A 19,831-nucleotide genomic window follows, 5' to 3' on the forward strand; every position below is an offset into this window, starting at 1 on the left:
GGTGACTGGGATGCTGGTGAGCCCTGGCTGGGAATGCTGTGCCTCACAGTCCATGTGGGAGGAGCAGGAACCCAGCTGGAGCAGGTGCAAAGATGGGGAGGGACCAGGACTCTCCAGATCTTTGGCCTGGGAAATAAAAACTGGGGTGAGGAGAATGATCTGCCTCCCCCTCCATCAAAGAGGAGCTGTTTGATGGCTCCTGCTCAATGCCCAGCAGGGAGAGGAGTGTTTGTGCTGCACGGCTTTGGTGCTGCTGGGGGCTGATCCCTCCTGCCTCTCCCCAGTCAATTAGGGGTGCCTCCAGGACGGGGGAACTGCCCCTTGACCAGTCCTCTGCCTTTCGACCTGATTTACACCGACTACCACGGCCTCCAGCAGATGAAGCAGCACATGGGGCTCTCCTTTAAGAAATACAGGTAAGCAAAGCCACTGCCTGCTCTTGTTCTCCATTTCATTAATTAGCAAGCAAAGAGTAATGCTAATGACCAATCTGAGGAGCCAGACCCTTTGATTTTACGTTTGATTTTTGCCTGGCTGGTGCCTTGTTGTGTCCCCTGCTGCCATGGCACAAGGCAAACACACATTTAGGATAAAAGCTCATTAAAAGAGAGAGGTGGGAAAAGACCAAACCTTGCACGTGCCTGCAATGTGTGCTTCCATTCTTGCAGCCAGGGGTGGGCACAGCATGGAGGGGAGTGTGAGCCTTGGGAATTTGTAAGGAGCCCTGTCCCTGGCTCCTTGAGCATCAAGACAAATGTCATCGTCCCCTGGTACATCACCAGCCAGGAAAATCTGCAATTTAATTTAGTGCTGATAGACCTGCTATTTATTACGTTTTTTCCCATCTCTTCCACTATCCTACACAATTTTATTAGAGAGAAAAATGACAAGCTGCGTTATTGCTTTTATTATAAATGCATTTGCTCTTGCATTCAGCTTGTTTTGTTCTTCCCTTGCTTATTGTTCCTCTTCTCTCCTCAGCCTTGTGCTGGTAGTGCCTGCCTCAGCATTCCCAGGATATTGGGAAAGGCATTAATAAGCCTTTGAGGGAGGTACATCATTCTCACAGCTGTCAGGGAGCTGAGGGTCCTTGTACTGGTTTGAAAGCAAAACCAGTGAGAGGCTCCAAGTCAGAAATACAATTTAGTAGAAAGAAGGTAAAATAAAATAAATAAAATGCAATAGTACAAAAGACCCCTGGCAGAGTCAGAATACAACCTGACGCCCTGTTAGTTAGGGTGGTGGTAGCAGTCTAGATGAAGTGGTCTTGTTGAAGCAGTGATCCTGTAGAAAGGTCTGGTAGCTCTTGTCCTCTGGAAATCCAGTGAGTAAGGGCTGCCTGTCCTGTCCCAAATCCCAGATTCTCTCCAGGTGGGAATGCTTGGCTCCTCCCCCTGGGCATTGGGAGCATCTCCCAATGGGATGAGGAGTCGTGCAGTGGCTCCTTGATGGCCCATTAAACAGAGAGAGCTCCTGGAGGGAGTTCCCTGTGAGTCCTGGGCAAGGCATTGATGGGCCCATTAACAGAAGACAGCCCAGAGGGAGGGGGCCTAGGAAAACACTGCCCCACCTGGTTCCAACAGCTCATGAGGATGGTGGTAGAATAAATACTTTGGGCACATCCTACACTACAACCCAGGACAGTCCTGCAAAGGGAAATTGTCCTGTCAGGCAGTGTTGAGAAGGGCTCCTTGGGATGCTGCTGCACCCTCTGCTCCGGGTGCAGGTGAGGGACAAGGCTCCTGGGGACAGCAGGTGTGCCCAGGCTGTGTGTGCTCTGCAGGTGCCGTGTCCGGGTCATCGACACATTTGGGACAGAGCCGGCCTACAATCACGAGGAGTACGCCACGCTGCGCGGGTACCGCACCAACTGGGGCTACTGGAACCTGCAGCCCACACAGTTCATGACCATGTTCCGTAAGTCATGCAAGGGCTAAGCCTGGAGTGGCCACCTACTGATGCCTTAAGTTTTATCTTTCATGTATTTCAGGTTCTGTGCTGTCCAGGGGTGCAGTTCTGAGCCTCATATTAAGTGCTAGTAAACTCTCTTCACAGAGCAGGGACACAAAACAAATCCTTTTCCTGCTGCACACCAAGGACAACTTTCAGGCCCAAAAGCACAAACAAGGGCGGCTGAAGGGAGGAACAAGAAGGATGGGACCTCACAACCTGGAGCTGTAATAAGACAATTAAACCCCAATATGCAAATGGACCAAAACTTATAAAAGTGGGAGACCTCATGACCAGTCAGCCATTTTATGACTTTTCTTAGTCCACCTTTGGTGTAGCCCTGGTCAGGCCCTGTCCTGCCCAAGGTGTATTCTAAAAGCCTTTCAATAAATACCTACTTTATTCTCTAGCTCTGTCCAGTCTCTGTTTCAGGTCAGCCTTCCCAAGGCATCACTAGAGCAGAGGTGAGACAGAGTTAGAGAATAAAGTGGGTATTTATTAAAGGCCTTCAATAGATACACCTTGGGGAGTGCAAAGCCTTGCAGAGGCTACACCCAAGATGGACAATGGTCATGAGTTCTACAGACAGATATAAGTTTGGTTTATTTGCATATCAGGGTTAATCCTCCAATTACAGCTTCAGGTAATGAAGTCACATTCCCCCAGTTTGCTCCCCTCCAATTCACTTTTGTTTATACTTTAGGGGCCTGAGGTGGTGATTGTGGCCTTGGTTCTCAGGCCTGGAAGGATTGTTTTGTCTGACCAAAATGTGAAGAGTTAACTAACACCCTATATGGAGTTCAGAGTTATACCCTAATGCAGTACAGGATCTGAAAAATATAAAAGCTAAAAACTTAAGGCATCAGTGGTGCCCTGCCAGGTGGTTCTGGGGCTCTGAGATCCTCCATGAGGTGATGCTCGGGCAGTATTGTCCTACCCAGCTCCACTCCTGCTTCCCCCTCCCCGCAAGGAGCTTCTGCTGGGCCACCTCCTGGGCTACAGAAGGATCCAGGGACAGAGACCAGGATGCTTCCACTGGCCCAGCACAGTCAGGGCACAGCCAGCAGCTTCCAGCTGGGGTGGTGTTGGTTGCACAGCCTGGTTTGCTTCCAGCTGGCATTCTGAAGGTGAGAGCAGCTCAGTGGTTGGGATTTGCCTGTGGCATGGATGGGAGAAGTCCATGTCTGAAAGGAGCCCAATGTCCCACTGGCTGCTGTCCCAAAGCATTGCTTTTTCCTGGCTGGATAAACCCCCCTGGCAGCCTAAAAACACCTCACTGTGTGAAGAGCTGCTCGAGTGGGTTCTGAAGCCTGGATTCCATCAGCTGCTTGGATAGGGATTCAAGCTCCATTTTCCTCCACACTCCAGCAAGGCTCTGGAGCCTGGGCTCATCTCAGGCTGTATCCCCAACCCTGGGGACATCCCAAAAACATCTGTCCAGCCACGTGTCTCCTTCCCTTGGTGCCCACAGCTCACACCCCTGACAACTCCTTCATGGGCTTTGTGTCAGAGGAGCTCAACCAGACGGAGAAGCAGCTCATCAAGGCCAACAAAGTGAGCAGCATGGCCGTGGTGTATGGCAAGGAGGCCAGCATCTGGAAGGTCAGTGTCCTGGGGCTGCTGGGGACAAGCCAGGCAGGCAGGGGTGGGCAGAGGCAGCCTCTGGCTCTCACCCTGAGCAGTGGAGGTGCAGGTCTGGGTGTGTTTGTGGAGGATCATCCTTGTCCCGGTCCTGGGGGAGGGATGTGGCACATCCAGAGCCTCCAACAAACTGGTGGGATGCCACTCCCTGCTCTTTGCTCTGTGTGATGCTTCCTCCCAGCAGGCTCTGAGGCTGAGGATTTTGTATCAATGATTTTATGTCGTTAATTATAATGATTGCTACTAATTAATTGCAGTGATTGCTGCATTATGATGGGGATAGTCTGTGTCTGCTTTCAAGCACCCTGTGAAAAGGGGTCCTGCTCCCTGAGCCTGGAACACCTGGGGGAGAGGGGTGGGTCACTGCATGGGGACAGCCCCTCCAGCCCCCAAAACATCCCCCTGCATCTCCAGAGGGGCTGTGCCTGCTCTCCCCATCTTATCCAGAGCTAGCAAGCTGCTTTTCCTTCCAGGGCTGTAAAAAGGAGCTAATTCTCATTGTCTGTTGATTTATTTCTATTTTTCCCTCTGTGCACTGCCTGGGGCTGCTCCAGTTGCAGGTACTGTACCACACCAGCTGCTGCTGGGCTTTGCCTCTGCGCCTCGTGTGGGGAGAGGAAAGGTTTTTGTCAGAGTCGACTTTGCCTTGATGTGGGTTTGGTCCTCTGGAGCTGCTGGGATTGATGTGGGTTGATGCAGTGGGGGCTGTACCTCCTCCCCTTCCCAGCTTTCCTGATTAGCAGCTGCTAATTAGCAGGGATGCTTGTGGTGAGCCAGGATCCAGCCACGACATCTCCTCTTTACTGGTGTTTGTGGGTTTTCCATCACTCCCCAGGTCTGAGAGCAAATCCCTCTCTGCCTCTGCCTGGCTCGGGGGGCTCCCAAAAAGCCCTACTGAGAGCCCCTAAATCTCATTTTAGGAGAACTGCAACATCTTGTCTTATTTTTCTACCATTCCCCTGCCCTTTCTTATCCAGAAGTTTCCTTGGAGCTTAGTTAAGGTAATTTGGGAAGGCACTAAAGAGAGTTAAACCCCCAGAATGGACATTTCCCTCCACCCCGAGTGCTACAGGCATTTGCTGTTTTGAGTCAGAACTCACAAACAACATCAGTTTTCCCCAAACTGCAAGTTTGAGGTCATTTATTCCTGGGTGAAGAGGCTGGGGCTGGGCCTTGCTGGTTCCTTGAGGCCAAGGCTGCCTGGCCTTTGCTTCCCATCTTGTACCACTCCATGGTACATAAAAAAGAGAATAGAAAGTTGGTGTTTTTTTTTTTTTTTTTTTTTTTTTTTTTTTTTTTTTTTTTTTTTTTTCCTTATTTTGAGTGATTTTGAGGTCTAGAAAGGCAAAGACCACCTCTCCATCTTCTGGAGCCATTTGCTTATTTACCAGCTTTGGACCAAACACCCTCTCCAGAGCAGAATGTTTTTGACATTTAGAAACATTTCATTAAACCTCCCTTCCCTTTATTTCTCATTTCCTACCCCTCTGAACTTCTTGCCTCTGGCTCACAAAAGGAGCTGAAGTTTTAATAAGCTGGGAGAGCCTTAGAGCCTTGGAGAATTCCAGGGATCCATGGCTGAGGGCAGAAATACAGCATTTGAGGAGGCTTTAAGGCAACATACAGAGTTTTCTCAAATTCCCCATTTATAACTCCTTATTCCCCCTGGTCTTTGCTCTTTTGGGGCTGTTGCAGCACTGGAAAATCCAGCATCCAAAGGATGGGCCCTTTGTGGTTTTTTCAAGCAAAAAAATATCTGCAGTAGAGAAATTCTTAAAATAAAAATCTTTTGCTTTGGAGCAAAAGAAGGGAAACCTCCAAGAGAAGAAAACTGATGACCCCCTTCATTTTCCAGGTAGTGAAACAGGATTAAATCTGAATGAGAAAATCTTAGGAACTTGTTACTTGGAATAAGAGGCAAATAGGCTCCTTCTGAACCCTCTAAAGCCTTTAATTCAGCAGCTCCAGAGTGGAAGTTGCCATGGAGGGGACAGGGAAGGCAGGAACTTGATGATCAGAGAGATGGATCCTGCAGCCAGTTGGGCTCACCAGGAGCCTGGGGCAGTCCAGGATGTGTTTCCAAGGAATGAGGAGGGGCAGGTGGGGATTTTGCTGTGGGTCAGCCTGAAGCATGGCAGGTGCTCTGGGACAGCAGTTTGAGCATTAACTTCCCCCATAACCGTGGGAGGGGAGAGGTCAGATCCATCCTTTGGTGTAGTTCACATCTGCCTTCCTCCCCAGGGCAAGGAGAAGTTCCTGGCCATCCTCAACAAGTACATGGAGATCCATGGCACAGTTTACTATGAGACACAGAGGCCACCCGAGGTGCCAGCCTTCGTGAAGAACCACGGGCTGCTGCCCCAGCACGAGTTCCAGCAGCTGCTGAGGAAGGCAAAGGTGGGTGAGGGCACTCCAGGACTCTGTCCCCTGCCCCTCCCAGGATTGCAGGCACTCCCAGCTGGAATAATTAACCAGGAGCCTCTCAGCCAGGATAATTAGGCAGGAACGGAGCACAGCACATCTCAGATCAAGATGTGTCTGATGACTTTCTCCTTGCAGACTGTCCACAGGCAGAAGGCAAAGTTTCCTCATTAACTCACTTATTGCTGACTAGGGTGGGGTGTTTTTTTTTTTTCACCTTATAGCTGTGATAAAAATAAACTTGGAGATTCTTGGAGTGTGTGGGTGTGGGCGCATCCCTGTCGCCTTCAGCTGCTGCCTGGGGGAAAAATTCCTGATTTTCCAGCTCAAACAGCTTTGGCAAAACAATGTTGCTCCTTGCAGGGCCAAAGTGATGATTGTAAGCACCATGGAGGAACTTGCAGCCCCTGGACACTCCATGGCTGTGCAAAATGGGCTGTGCCTGATGGAAAGGGGGGAATTTTGAGCCCAGTTTGTTGGAACCCCATTAGAGGCTCCTGTGTGTTACCCCTGCCCTTAGAGGGGTAACAAGTTGTGACGTGGGTGTGGACCCCCACAGAGGACAGCAGGGTCTTTATATAGACATATATAAATATATAAACATATATAAACATATAAACATATATAAATACATAAACATAAAAGGCTCTTTATTATCTGACTCCAATCTACTTATATACATTTTTTACAGAGGGCCCAGATTGGACCAAGGAGGTTACAACCTCCTGACTCCATTGGTCACTCTTACTTTCAATCAAGTTCTCTTTCAGAGAACAACTATGCAAAACACACAGATAATTTTTAAGAACACACATTGTTTACATGAAGCAGCATGAGAACGGTGCTGCAAAGGCTCAAACACTTGAAAGCAAGAAAATCAGGGGTGACACCTGTGTGCAGAAGCAGAGCAGAGAGAGAGAGAGGGGATGCTGGTGGGTTTATCTTTGGGGGAACATCCCCTCAGCAGGGCTGTGTTTCTGCCTTTGCAGCTCTTCATTGGCTTTGGGTTCCCCTACGAGGGCCCGGCCCCGCTGGAGGCCATCGCCAACGGCTGCGTGTTCCTGCAGGCTCGATTCAACCCTCCCCACAGCTCCCTCAACCACGAGTTCTTCCGAGGGAAGCCCACGTCCAGAGAGGCAAGTGTCGTGGTTTGAAAGCAAAATGAGTGAGAGGCTCCAAGTCAAAAATACAATTTAATAAGAAGAAAGGTAAAAAGGTAAAATAAAATAAAATAAATGCAATAACACAAAGGATCACTGACAGAGTCAGAACACAGCCTGAGCAGGGTGGTGGGAGCAGTCCAGGTGAGGGGCTCTTCCTGAAGCAGTGATCCTGTAGAAAGGTCTGAGAGCTCTGCTCCTCTGGGCATCCAGTGGGTCAGGGCTGCTTGTCCTGTCCCAAATCCCAGATTCTCTCCAGGTGGGAATGCTTGGCTCCTCCCCCTGGGCAGAGCATCTCCCAATGGGATGAGGAGTCGTGCAGTGGCTCCTTGATGGCCCATTAAACAGAGAGAGCTCCTGGAGGGAGTTCCCTGTGAGTCCTGGGCAAGGCATTGATGGGCCATGAGCAGAAGAGCCCAAAGGCAGGGGCCTGGGAACACTAGAATACTGCCCCACTTGGTTTAACAGTTCATGGAGATGGTGATAGAATAAATACTTTGTGTACATCCTACACTGCAACCCAGGACAGCAAGTGAGCTCTGGGAGGCTCTTTGGAGCCCTTCTGGGCTTGGGCCAGCCTGGGGAAGAGCAGCTGATACACTGAGGTTATTTTTTTTTCTATCACAATTTCCCCTGTGGATGTCTGCAGGTGGGGATTTGGGGATTGGCCTTGGATGGAAGGGGCTGTGCTGTAGGTTTGGGGTTTCCAAGGAGAAGCTTCTGCAGACCCCCAGCTCCTTCCCCAGCAGCCCAGATCCACAGGTCCCCCACACCCTGCTCCCAGCCCAGGGCAATGCTCCCCTGCTCGTCCCTTTGTCCCCCCAGAGGGACACCAGGACCTGCACACTGTGGCAGGGCTATGAAATCCCTCCCAGGCTTGCCCATCACTGGGAATTCAATCTAAGTAGAGCAGGAACTCTTTAAAAGTTAAGGGCTTGAGAAAATTGCCTCTTTTATTATTAATAAAGTGGATAATGCAGTGCAAGGCTCCCTTGCCGAGCGGGAAGGGAGCTGGGGAGGGTTGTGCAGATGGACTGGGCTGTCCTGCTCCCCCTGCTTGCCCCATGCACCCCCTGAATGAGATATTAACACCCATGAACCCCCCGAATTAGGTGTTAGCACCCATTGGGGTGGGGCTGTACCTCAGCCAGGAGCCCGGGTGGCAGCCTGGGGCGAGGGCTGTGAAATGCCTCAGGGTGTTTATGTGCTGGAGGGAAAAGAGGTGATCAATTTGCCAGGGAAGAGATGAGGAAGGACAGCAGTGAGGAGGATAAACCACACAGCTCTTCTCCTCCAGCTGGCAGGGGTTCAGGCCCCTCTGAGAGTTTTTTGTGCCCCCCAAACACCTCCTCTGCTCAGCAACCTCTCTCCCTTCCCAGAGGAGATCAGGGCTGAAAAAGCCTCAGGGCTGAAAAAAAAGAGGTAGATCAAAGATTTTTGATTTATCATCCCCAAAAATCACCTGGGTGGGCAGCCCAGGGAGAAGCAAGGCTGTCAGTACCTGTGGAGTACCAGTGTGTGGGCTGCCTGTGGCATCAGGGTGATGCAGCTCCCAGCACTGCTCTCTCCCAGGGCCAGACCCTCCCAGCCCTCAGTGGCAATGAATGTTCTCCCTGCCTTGTTTCTAGAGCTGGTAAATCTGGGAGATGTGGTGCCTTCACACTCCTTTCCTGCTTTGGTGTGTTTTTACCATCCACACCCACGGAATGGCTCAGGTCAGGGTTAAAATATTCCTCTGTTACAGAGATGGAGATAATCCAGGCTGCAAAAGGATTTCAGTGTTGTTGGGAATGGGGTATCCCAGCCCAATGGGAATTATAGCACATCATCCTGAGGCTGGGGAGCAGCTGGATTCAGAGGAAACCCTCTTCCAGCACTCCCTGCTGCAGTGGGTTAAACCCCACTGTGTCTGTGAGGCTGCTGCTCCTCTCTGCCATCCAGCTGTGGGCAGGAAGCAGCAGCCATTCCAGCAGGGACTGCAAAATCCAGCTGGCACTGCTGTGTTTCAGGTGTCCTCCCAACACCCCTATGCTGAAGACTTCATTGGGAAGCCCCACGTGTGGACTGTTGACTACAACAACTCCGAGGAGTTTGAAGCTGCCATCAAAACCATCATGAGGACACAGGTACAGCTCAGAGCACTTTTGGGGTGACCTCCCCACTGCTGGGTTTGGACAGGCAGCAGCAGATCTTGGAGCCTGGCTGTCCTTTTCAGACATTAATTTCTTTTCCTTTCTCCTTTGGATTTTTTCATCCTTTCCTGCAGCCCCAGGGGCACAAGTTGCTCCCACCTTGCTTTGGCACTGAGCATTGTAGGTGTTTCCTCAGGGCAGAGCTGTGCCTTTGAGGCATCCCCCGGGAACCTGTGAGCAAAGGGAGGCTGAGATGAAGTTTGGGAGCAGGAGGCTGAGGTTGCTGCAGGTGTAGAGCAGTTCTGGGTGCTGGTGTGATCACAAAGATAAACCCACAGAGCTGCAGCCCTCTGCACCTGCCTCTCCCCCATTTCACTGATCATTACCTTTGGATGGAGCAAATCGATAGGAATAACTTCAGGAGTTGGCTCTGTGAGGGATGTAAGGAAGGGGAGAACCCCAGGGAAGGCAGCACTCCTGCTGTGCCCACTCTGGAAACGCTCCCTCATGAATATTTAACTCCCACCCTGTGGCAGAAGCCTTTCAAGTTGTCCAAATTATTAAAGTCAATTTTCCTGGAGGGGAGGAAAGTGCTGATCACCATTTTGCTGGCAATTTGCTTCACCTGGGATGAGCCATCCTCTCTATGAGCCATCCTCTCTCGAGGACAGGGATGAGCTGTGGAACCTGGGCTCAGGGTTGATGGTGTTGGGTGGGATTTGGGGTGGGACAGGTGTGATGCTGGTCAGAGAAGGGTCATTCTTCCTTTTCCCTGCATCAGAAACTGCAGATCTGGCAATCTGGGGACCTGATTCAGGTAACTGTGGCCGTGCCATCACCTCCTCGAGGGTGATGACTGCAGCTCTTCACCTCATGCTCATTTTCTCTGTGAGTTTGTAAAGACTGATCAAACCCGACTTAGGAAAACAGTTGTTGTTTTGCACATCCGTTCCCGTATCTCGATTGGAATTAAATTAAAAATAATGACATCCCTGCTGCTGTGCTGCCAGGCCAGCTGTCAGAGCTTGACCCTCCACCATCTGGGCTGGAGACAGCCCTGAAGTGAAGGAATTGCTGTGGGTGGAATGCTGGGAGCTGTTTTGGGAGAGAGAAGGAAATTTTCAGGTTTTTTTCCAGAAGAGAAGAAGGAAAACAGTGAAGCCTGGTGCTGCTGTGCTGTTAAAATAATTAAAGAACGGTGAGATTGAGATGGAGGAAAGGGCTATGCTGGTTCCTGGGCAGCTGTGCTGTGCTGCTGCAGCGTTGACTGGATGTGCACCAGGTCATTTAGGTGCTTGATGGTCTGGTTAAAAATTAAAGAACTAAAAAGGATTTTAGGGAAGGGTTTGGTGGCATGATGGGCACTGGGCAGAGGGAGCTGGTGTCCGGAACTGGGCACTCACTGGAGTCTGCTGTGCTGTGCCCATCCCTGTTCTGCCCCAATCCAAGCTCCTGTCTCAGCTCTTCTCCTCATTCCCACTCTGGGATCAGGACCCCACTCTAGTGCCCTCCCACAAAGCATCCCAGCCTCTGGAATTGCCCTTAGCTGCTGGAAGTTCTAAATTTGCCTTAAATTGACAACTCCAGTCACTGAGGCCTCATTTGCATTGTGACAGGAGGTGGCTCTGGAGAGGAGGGATTCCTTCCCACCAAGGGGTTAATCCACAACTCACCTCTCTGGGGTTTTAAAGACATTGTATAAATCCTCCCAGAGCAGAGCAGAGCAGAGCAGAGCAGAGCAGGGAGTGAGTGTGAATAAATTACAGAAGCCTCTTTTTTCCCCCCCACCACACCTTTTTATCTTTTAAATAGAAAGGTCTGCTTTATTAGAGATGCTGACAAGGCAATTAAGCCTAAAAATTGACCTACCTTACAGGTTTAAAAGCCTTATTATGGGCTTTAGCTCCAGGAGTCCAGGGGTATCTTGTCTTTAAAATACTGTTTGTTACAGCAGGAATGGAAAACAAGGGTATTAACAGGAGGAGCTGCAGGAAGACGGTAGCTGGGCAATTTAGTGTTCCTGTTCCCAGCCAGTTACTGGAGTTTGGAGAAATTATTTTACTGACTCTTTTTTTCCCCCCTTAAAGGCAAAATGGGGTGTTCTGTTATTGGAATATCTAATAAATTTGTCTGTGTTTCGGAATAACCACCATCAATTTATTTTTTTTTCTGTCAAAACATTTCATTTCAAAATTACTGGAATGAAATACTATGGTTTTGTTTCCCATCTGCCTGCCTTTGTTTGGAAATACCCTGCCAATTTATTGAAAGGAATGCTGGATCTGAAATGATGCATTTCCCTTTGCTTCACCAACTCAGACAGATTGAACCTGAAACACAACATTTCTCCCCTCCCTGATGGGTGAAAACATTGGAAATTGAAAACTGACCTGAAATTGATTTTATTTAGGGATTTTTTTTGTTGTTGTTGTGGTGGTGGTATGACTGAAAAATCACATATCCCACAGATGTTTTGCATCTTCTAGGCCAGAACTCAGTAAGACATTTTTGAGGATATGGGATCTTGTGGGAAAACTGGCTCTGCCATCAGGTGGAAGCTGTGCTGGGGACCAGGGACTTGGAACTGGGATGCTGGGAGCCTGTCTGGGAGTTTGGGAGCTGGTTCATGGACCTGGCAGTATTGCTGGTGTGGCTGAGCTGACAACAGCCTCGCCCTGCTTTGATCCGAGGGGGATTTGCTGCTTCTCAGCAATATTTTGGTGTCACTGCAGCCCCTCAGTTTCTCCTGCTGCCCCCAGTGCTGTACTTGGGGCAGGCTGTGCCCTCCCACAGCTCCTGCTGGGCTGGCAGAGCTCCCCAGGCTCAGGGCTGGCTGCTGGCTCTGTGCAAGCAGAGCAGTTGGGATGCAGCAGGCGTCCCTCCCAACCTAGTTCTGCCTGAAAGAAACTTCTCCCTTCTGGAGGCAGAGCTGAATCATGCCTGGGATGTGGTTTGGGTTTGCAATCTGTGGTTTTTTCCCCCAAGAACGGCCCTTGTGCTGCCCTCCCTCATCCCTTTGGAGGTGACACTCGTTCCAGGTCACCCTCCAGCTGCTGGCCAAGGTTTTTGGCAGGCTGTGTCTCTGCCATTCATCTCACTTGGAGCAGTTCTGGCTTTCCCTGATGGTTTGGATCCCTGACCTATTTATAGGGAAAATCAAAACCAGGGAAGCACCAAACCACTCCATCCCAGAGATCAAATCTCAGCACAGGGACAGGGGGCAGAGAGACAAGTGCTGTCCCCCTGGGGAAGGGGATGCTGCAGCCTTGTCCCAGTGATGGATTCCATCTGTTATCCTGGGCTTAGAGGCTGGAGAAGGAGAGAGGTTTGCAGGCACCACCATTTTCTGGGCCTTCAGCTTTTCCCATTGTCAAAACCAGTCCTCACACAAGCAATTTAATAGACCCAATATTCTGGTGTAGTGAAGGGAGGCTTCATTATATTAAAGTCAAACATACAGGACTATAATGGAAAATTATACATTTCAGACTATGCCTGAAAGAGCGGCACATTAAACATCACAGTGAAAATAGCTGGTTAAAATGTTCCAGCCTGCTGTTACGTGCCAGCACAGAATTGCATTATTTTTCTACTTATTTGTCTGATGACGTTCAGAGATTTTTCCGCCCCGCTTTCTTTTTCCTTTTGGATGAAGGACACTTCATGCTCCCTTCCAGATGGAGACTCCAAACCCAGGCCTCTCGTGGTGACATCCCCAAGGGACACCAGTGACTCCCTGCTTGGCTGATGGAGACAGCACTGGGGCTGGGGAGCTCTGCCTCTGTGCTCCCCACCTGAGGAAAGGATGGCAAAGTCCATCTTACCAACCCTTCCATTCCCTGCCATGCCATCCTGTGCACCATTCTGCAGTGGGATGCAGTGATCCCCACCTCAGAATCCCCCTCCTCCTCCCTCCCAGGGCTCTGGGGACATCCTGAGCTCCTGACGTGAAGAGTGCCATTAGCAACGTGGCTGTTGAGAAGAGGCCGAGCCTGTCAGATTTTAATTAAACAATTATCTTCTCCAAATTGGCATTTTCTCAGTCCTGAGAGCACGAGCTGAATCCTAACAAAACCTGGAGAGGGAAGTGAGAGCCTTTGGGGGACCCCCTGAGAAGGAGGGAGGCTGGAGGAGCAGGGGCTGCAGTGGGCCCCAGCCCATTCCTGATGCCCAGGGATCCCACAGGGCCCCAGGGAGCCTGTGGAGAGGTGGGATTGCACCTGGAGCATCACCTCTGGGTACCTGTGCAGGCACAAGGAGGGTTTGTGTCATGTGCTGCAATGTTTTGGGGGATGAGGCTGTTTCTGGAATTATACCTGGCAAAAGGGGCTCCTGGGAAAAGCCCCCCATGGAAACAGTGCTGAGATGAGACTGAGCAATGGTGATGCTGAGCAAGAGGTGCTTTGTCTCCTCCAAACCGGTGCCAGGCAGCCCCAGCCTGGCTCTGAAACTGAGACAGGCAGTTTTGCTTTGAGAGGACTCTGCCCCAGTTAACAGAGAGCCCATCAGGAATTCAGAGGCAGGATTGGTGCCCGTCACCGTGTCAGCCCTGATTAGCGTGCACATCTGTAATTAGATGAAGCAGCTGTGATTTCCAGCCTGGCTGAGATCTCAGGTGGGATATTTATGGCAGGGAGATGCTTAGAGGGTTCTCAGCAGACTGAGCCTTTGAGCTTGGTTTTGACAGGTACTTCAAAAGGAAATAGCTGTTTTGGAGGTGCAGAGCTCAGAAAAGCAGCAGTGTTTTCTGGATTAATTATCTTTGGGTGGTTTTGCTTATAATCCTTCTGAATAAAGCTCTGCAGAGATACACCAGTGGGAAGGAGGTCCCAGGACTGGCCCCTTCCATGCACCAACCTCCTGCACCCCATGTAACATCTCTCTGGAAAAATATGTCTTCCCAGGGCAGAAAGTTCCTTAAAAAATAATTTGTTCTAGAGGGAAGGGAGGCATCAGTCACAGCCCTATGGCAGTGCTCTTCCCCTGGGGAAAATCAACAACAGACCTGGGGGAAGTGGTCAGGCCCTGGTCCTGCTGAGGGACCTGCTCCAGGCTGTTCCTGCCTGCCCTGGAGCCTGTGCCACCACAGTGCCAGGGACAGGCTCATGTGGGGACACTGCTGAGCCACTGTGCAGAGGAGGGAGTGTGCCCTGCCAGGACCTGAGCTGACTCCCAGAACAGGAAGGGCAGGCAGAGTCTTCTGGAGACCAGGAGCATTTTGTAACCCACACGGAAAATATCCCATTGTTTGGGCACTGCTGACTGTAAATAGCAGTTCTGGACATGGAGGTGCAGGGACAGCACTGACATCCATGTGGGCACCAGTGTTTGCTCCATCCCAGTGCTCACCCAGCTCCTGCCTCCCTGGCCCACCCCAGCCAGTGCCTGCAGGGACCACCAAGGCCCTGGGGCTGGCACAGATGATGGCTTCCACCCCACCACAGCCACCTGCACTGGGCAGCAAACCCTCAGTGGCATGGCAGTGGGAAAAGGGAGATGTTTTTCTCTGGATTGTGCACAGCCGGTCCCAGCCCTGCCCTTTCCTGGCCAGTTTTGTTTGAGCCAGGTGTCTGATGTTCAGGTCTGAGTCTGGACCTTCCTCTCTGAGTGGTCAGAGCTGTGCTGAGTCAGGGGAACAGAGGATGCCACACCAGACCTGGGGCAGCACCAAGATGCTTTTGCTCTGGATTAGCTTGGCATCTTTTCCAATTTACCCCTTCCCCTGTATTTTAAGATTGCTGCACTCCCACAGCTGAATAGTGTTTCTTGGACTGGAACAGTTCATGCCTTAGTTTAAAGTGACCTATTGGATGAAAACTGATTTGATTTTATAACTTACTAAAAGTGGAGAAAAGGGAGACTAAAGTGGAACAAGGTGATTTCATTTCTGCTAATAGCTTGAACCCAAAGTCCTCCTCTATCACTTTAGGGCTTGTGAGGTTTCTCCAGCCCTAGGATTCTTCTCTGCTTACTCTGCTGGACAGACACGAGCTGTGGGCTTTGGTGGGAGGGAGAGCCATGCCCAAGGTTCTGCTGTCTCAGGGGCAGGGCAAGGCTGTCCCCACCTGCTGCCTGTGCTCTGCTCTTGCCTTTCACAGGTGGACCCTTACCTGCCTTACGAGTACACCAGCGAGGGGATGCTGGAGCGGATCCACGCCTACATTCAGCACCAGGTGGGGGAGAATCCCTGTCCTCCCTGGGGAACCATCTCTGTCTTCATAGCCAACTTTCCCTCTTCTCCCTGGGGAGCATCCCTGTTCTCCCATGGGTGTTGTGCAACCAGTGCCTTGATTGCAGAGAGCACCAGGGATGGGGCTGGGGGAGGTTTGTCATGGACCAGAGAAAGACACCTGGGGGTGCTGGGGCTGGGTCAGGGCTTTTCTGCTGCAGAGAATAAAGCAGCACTGGGAGAAGAAGAGGTGAGAGAAGAAAAGATTCATTCCTCACAGCAGGAGATGCCATCTATGCATGCAAGTGACTTCAACTTGACGAGCAAAGTCATCATCCCAAGTGTCCTCCTGCCCCACCAGTGGCCTCCCTTCCCCACCGTTAACCTCTCAGGGCACTGACCTGACTGATCTTCTCTGCCACCAGGATTTCTGCAGCACACCATCTCTTCTTCCTCCATCTCCCAAGACCAAGAGTCCTGCTATGCAAAGCCCTCCGAGCCCGCTGGCCCTGTCCCCCAACTCCACCCACCTGGTGTGGTCCCCCAGCGCGGGGTGGGCGCCCCAGGCGTGGCCCCCGGTGGCCTCCCTGCAGGTGTGGGTGTCGGAGCCCCAGCACACGTGCACCGAGACCTGCCGGCGCCGCGGGCTGGTCTGCGAGCCCACCTTCTTCAGGTTCCTCAACAAGGAGGAGGTGTTTCTCCAGTGAGTTGGGGTCTTCTCAGGGAGCTTGTGGGGTGGGCCATTAGCTAGATGATGTTCCTTTTGCTCCCTGCATCCCCTGCACCCGTTTTCTTTGTGTTGCCCGTCCCAAAATCCTGGTGGCATGGGCTGGTCCATGAGTGACCTTCTTCAGATTCCTCAACAAGGAGGAGGTGTTTCTACAGTGAGTTGGGTCTTCTCAGGGAGTCTGGGCGGGGGCACTAGCTAGATGATGTTCCCTTTGCTCCCTCCATCCCCTTCCCCCTTTTTCCTCATGTTGCCCCTCCCAAAATCCTGGTGGCACGGGCCAGTCAGTGAGCCCACCTTCTTCAGGTTCCTCAGCAAGGAGGAGGTGTTTCTCCAGTAAGTTGGGGACTTCTCAGGGAGCTTGTGGGGGGCCACAGCCAGATGAAGTTCTGTTTACTCCCTCCATCCCCTGCACCCATTTTCCTCATGCTGCCCCTCCCAAAATCCCAGCACTGAGCCTCCATGCCCAAGGCAGTGCAGGCAGGGCCAAGCTTCACTCTTCAGCAGGCAACAACAGCGTTTCCAGGCATGGTTCTGCCTCTTCCCAGCCCCATTCCTCACCACCTCCTGCCTGCTCTCTCCTTTTTAACGTCTCTCTCTATAAAACTGCATTTTGAACACACAGTGGTGAAGTTTTAATAGAGTATAAATCTGCCACCAGGCTCTGTGCTGCTCTCTGGGCAATTAAAATGCGAGCGTAGCCGGTGCTGTCACGCTGGTCAGGCAGGCGTCACGCTGACATTTTTATATGATAAATTAGAGCTGGGGCCTGGCTTTCACTCTTTTCCCCCTGCACATCCTCCTCCAGACCTTAAAACGAGCTAACTCAGGGGCTTGTCAGCTGGGAGGGGTTGGTGGGAAGGCGATGCCAGTGCTGCTGTTCTGTCTGGGAGAGGAGGGGTGTTAAAATCCACACTGGACATTTCTGCTGCTCCTCGGGGCTTTTGCTGGTGCCCAACACAGTTTTCTGGTTAATCCCCTGCTCCCAGGTGGGCATTCGCTGATCCCCTGTCAGTTGTCTGCAATAGGAGGTGTCCATGGAGCGTAGGCAGAGCTGTTGGTCAGCGAGTAAGAGAGCCATCATGAGCTGGAAGGGATCCACAAGGATCAATGAGTCCAACTCCTAAGATTTATGTGGGGTTTTGTGGGTGATTCTGAGCCATCTGTGGGTTGGGGCCATCTCTGGGCTGCAGGGTTGAGTTGCCAGGGTCTCTCTCCCCATCCCGCATGGCGTGTTGGGCTGGTGAGGAGCACTCGCATGTAGCCGAGATGTGGAAGACACAGATCAGCAAAGCTCTGCCCCACCCTTAGCAAAGGAAGGACAAAATCCCTTCAATGACCCCCCAGCGGGTCACTGACCTGACCTGACCACCTTTCCTTGGCCCCCAGGCTCAGCATCGCCTGCGACAGCACCGAGTACGAGATGAACCACCTGTACCCCGCGGTGGCCGAGAACGTCCGCGAGTGCTACCTCCAGAAGGAGCCGCTGCTCTTCAGCTGCGCTGGCTACAACCCCAAGTACCGGCGCCTCTGCCCCTGCCGCGACTTCCGCCAGGGACAGGTGGCTCTGTGCAGGGACTGCTTGTGACCGGGGTGTCCCCGCCTCGTTGGTGACACCGGGTGGCTTTTCCTCGGAGCTCCGTGGGCAGCCCAGCAGCTGGGACAGCTCCCTCTGTCAGACTCTGGGGGTTGTTTCGTCCACCAGCCAACTGTGAATGACCATGTCCTGAACTTTTGGAGTCATTTTCTTCCCGAGGAGCGTCGTCCGACCCCATCCGAACCCACCTGGATGTGCCGGGAGGTGCTGGGATGGGGTGGTGGGGAGAGAGGGGCTGGGGACACCCTTCCCCTCCTCTGGCAATGGGACAAGCCACCAGCAGACTGCAGTTTCAGGGTTTTCATCTTCTTCAAGCATCCCAAGTTGGTTTATTTATTGATTTTCTTTTTTTTAACCCTCCCCCTGACAAGTGGTAAATTAAAGGGAAATCCACACCCAGCCCTTCTGTGGCAGTTCTTGGGCAGAGCTGCACTGGGGGGGACAAGGGTGATGCTGGTGTGGATGTGGAGCTGGGGGAGGACAAAGCACAAGGAGAGTGGCTGGGTTAAGATGGACACACCCCTGGTACCCCCAGGAAGAGCCAGTGTGGGCTGGATGGTGAAGGGTGGGATGGGGCTGGGCTGGGCTCCTGGGGAAGCTGCTGGTCCCTAGGCAGGGCAGAGGTGCCCGAAGTGATCCCCCCAACCTCCAGGCTGCCCTTCACCCTGCTGGGACATGCAGGGAGCTGACTATCCCCCCCAGGGATGGTTGGAGGTCGTGGTGAGGGCACAGGGGCTGCTCAGGATTCAGGTGAGTGGGCAGAGGGGAGGATGGAATTCCTGGTGGGCACTGATGGAGGCCAGAGCAGCTGAAGAGCCTCATCCTGATTCTGTGTGCCCCAGATGTTGCCAGCAGAGCAAGAGGTGAGCTCCAAGTCACCATTTTCCATAGAACTCTTTGCTTTTTCCACTTTCCTTAGTGCTGTTCCTCTTGCTTTGGGGGTGGTTTCCCCCCTACTGCCAATGTTTCCCCTCCTGGCCTGTCCCCTGGCTGGGTTGTTGCTGGCTGGGGTGACCTGCTTTGTTTTTGTAGGGTCGCTCACCACGACAAGGTGTTGCTGTAAGGTTGGTGCTCAGCCCTGCTGCTGTTTGCAAGGTTGAATGGGGAGATTCCTGCATGCCACAAAAAAACGTGTGGCTGGAAAATCAGGGGCTGGAAACTCCTTGCCAGCCCTTCCCTGCATGGAATTGCTCCTGGCCTGGCTGGGGAGGGAGGCTGGTGGGGTGGCAGCCTGAACTGTCACTGTCACTGTCACTGTCACTGTCACTGTCACTGCAGCATCCCTGGTGGAACTGTCCCCTCTGGCTCACAGTGACTGATGGAGAGCAGCGGCAGGATGAGTTCATGAGCTCTGCCCTGTGACCCAGCCACTCACTGGAGCTGTGCCACACCCCTGTCACCTCCAGCCTGTCCTCCCCGTGCCAGATTTTGGGAGAAATTCCCATTCCTTCAGCTCAGCTGGCCCTCACCACGTCCCTGCCATGTCACCACAGGGTGCTGTGTCCTCTGGGCACCCCCCGTGTGAGCCTGGCCCCATCCTGCCCTGGATGAGCTGGAGACACTGCCGTTATCCCAGAGCAATTTATCATCCTCAGCTCCAAACTGCGTGGGCAGCCTCCATCCTGCCTGTGACGCCAGCCCAGGGGAAGGATTGATTAAGTAATTTTTGTGTCTTGCAGCCAGCGTGTGTCTAAATAAAAGCAGCGCAAGCCTCTCTCTTTGCAGCAGCACCTCTCCACAGCACCTTTCATCTCAGCCTCAAAGCAGCCCCTGGCACAGAGTGCTGCCACTGCTGGGTGGGCAGGAGCTGGCCTGGGAGAGGCACGGGGGTTCTGCCAGCAGGAATCAGCAGCAGTTCACTTCCCAGGCTTGTAAAAACCAAATAAAACCGGATTTTATAGGAGATCTAAGCAAGTTTTAAAGACCAAGAGGCTCGGGATGCCTCGCGAGGCAGCGCTTGTTACACATCAGCTCCCTGGGCAGCTCTTTCCACCGTTTCTGTTTCTGCTCAGCTGCTTTTAAAATAGCCTTCAC

General features: G+C 52.1%; 1 protein-coding gene across 2 annotated transcripts in view; it reads left to right on the plus strand.

The window, feature by feature from the left end:
* MGAT5B (alpha-1,6-mannosylglycoprotein 6-beta-N-acetylglucosaminyltransferase B) overlaps positions 1 to 18,113 on the plus strand; it is a 72,453-nt gene extending 54,340 nt beyond the window's left edge. Inside the window, exons 9-17 of one of the 2 annotated variants that reach the window (XM_083874576.1) lie at positions 285 to 416; positions 1,784 to 1,917; positions 3,422 to 3,558; positions 5,833 to 5,988; positions 7,002 to 7,148; positions 9,182 to 9,298; positions 15,403 to 15,477; positions 15,899 to 16,176; positions 17,590 to 18,113. In XM_083874576.1, coding sequence (XP_083730702.1) covers positions 285 to 416; positions 1,784 to 1,917; positions 3,422 to 3,558; positions 5,833 to 5,988; positions 7,002 to 7,148; positions 9,182 to 9,298; positions 15,403 to 15,477; positions 15,899 to 16,176; positions 17,590 to 17,788 — 1,375 coding nt within the window. In that variant the 3' untranslated portion in view covers positions 17,789 to 18,113. The remainder of the gene's footprint in view (positions 1 to 284; positions 417 to 1,783; positions 1,918 to 3,421; positions 3,559 to 5,832; positions 5,989 to 7,001; positions 7,149 to 9,181; positions 9,299 to 15,402; positions 15,478 to 15,898; positions 16,177 to 17,589) is intronic. The other variant, XM_083874577.1, reaches the window with a different exon arrangement.
* Positions 18,114 to 19,831: the final 1,718 nt, after the last annotated feature.

This window comes from Zosterops lateralis (genome assembly GCF_965231275.1).
Source record: "Zosterops lateralis genome assembly, chromosome: 18".
Lineage (NCBI taxonomy): Eukaryota > Metazoa > Chordata > Aves > Passeriformes > Zosteropidae > Zosterops > Zosterops lateralis.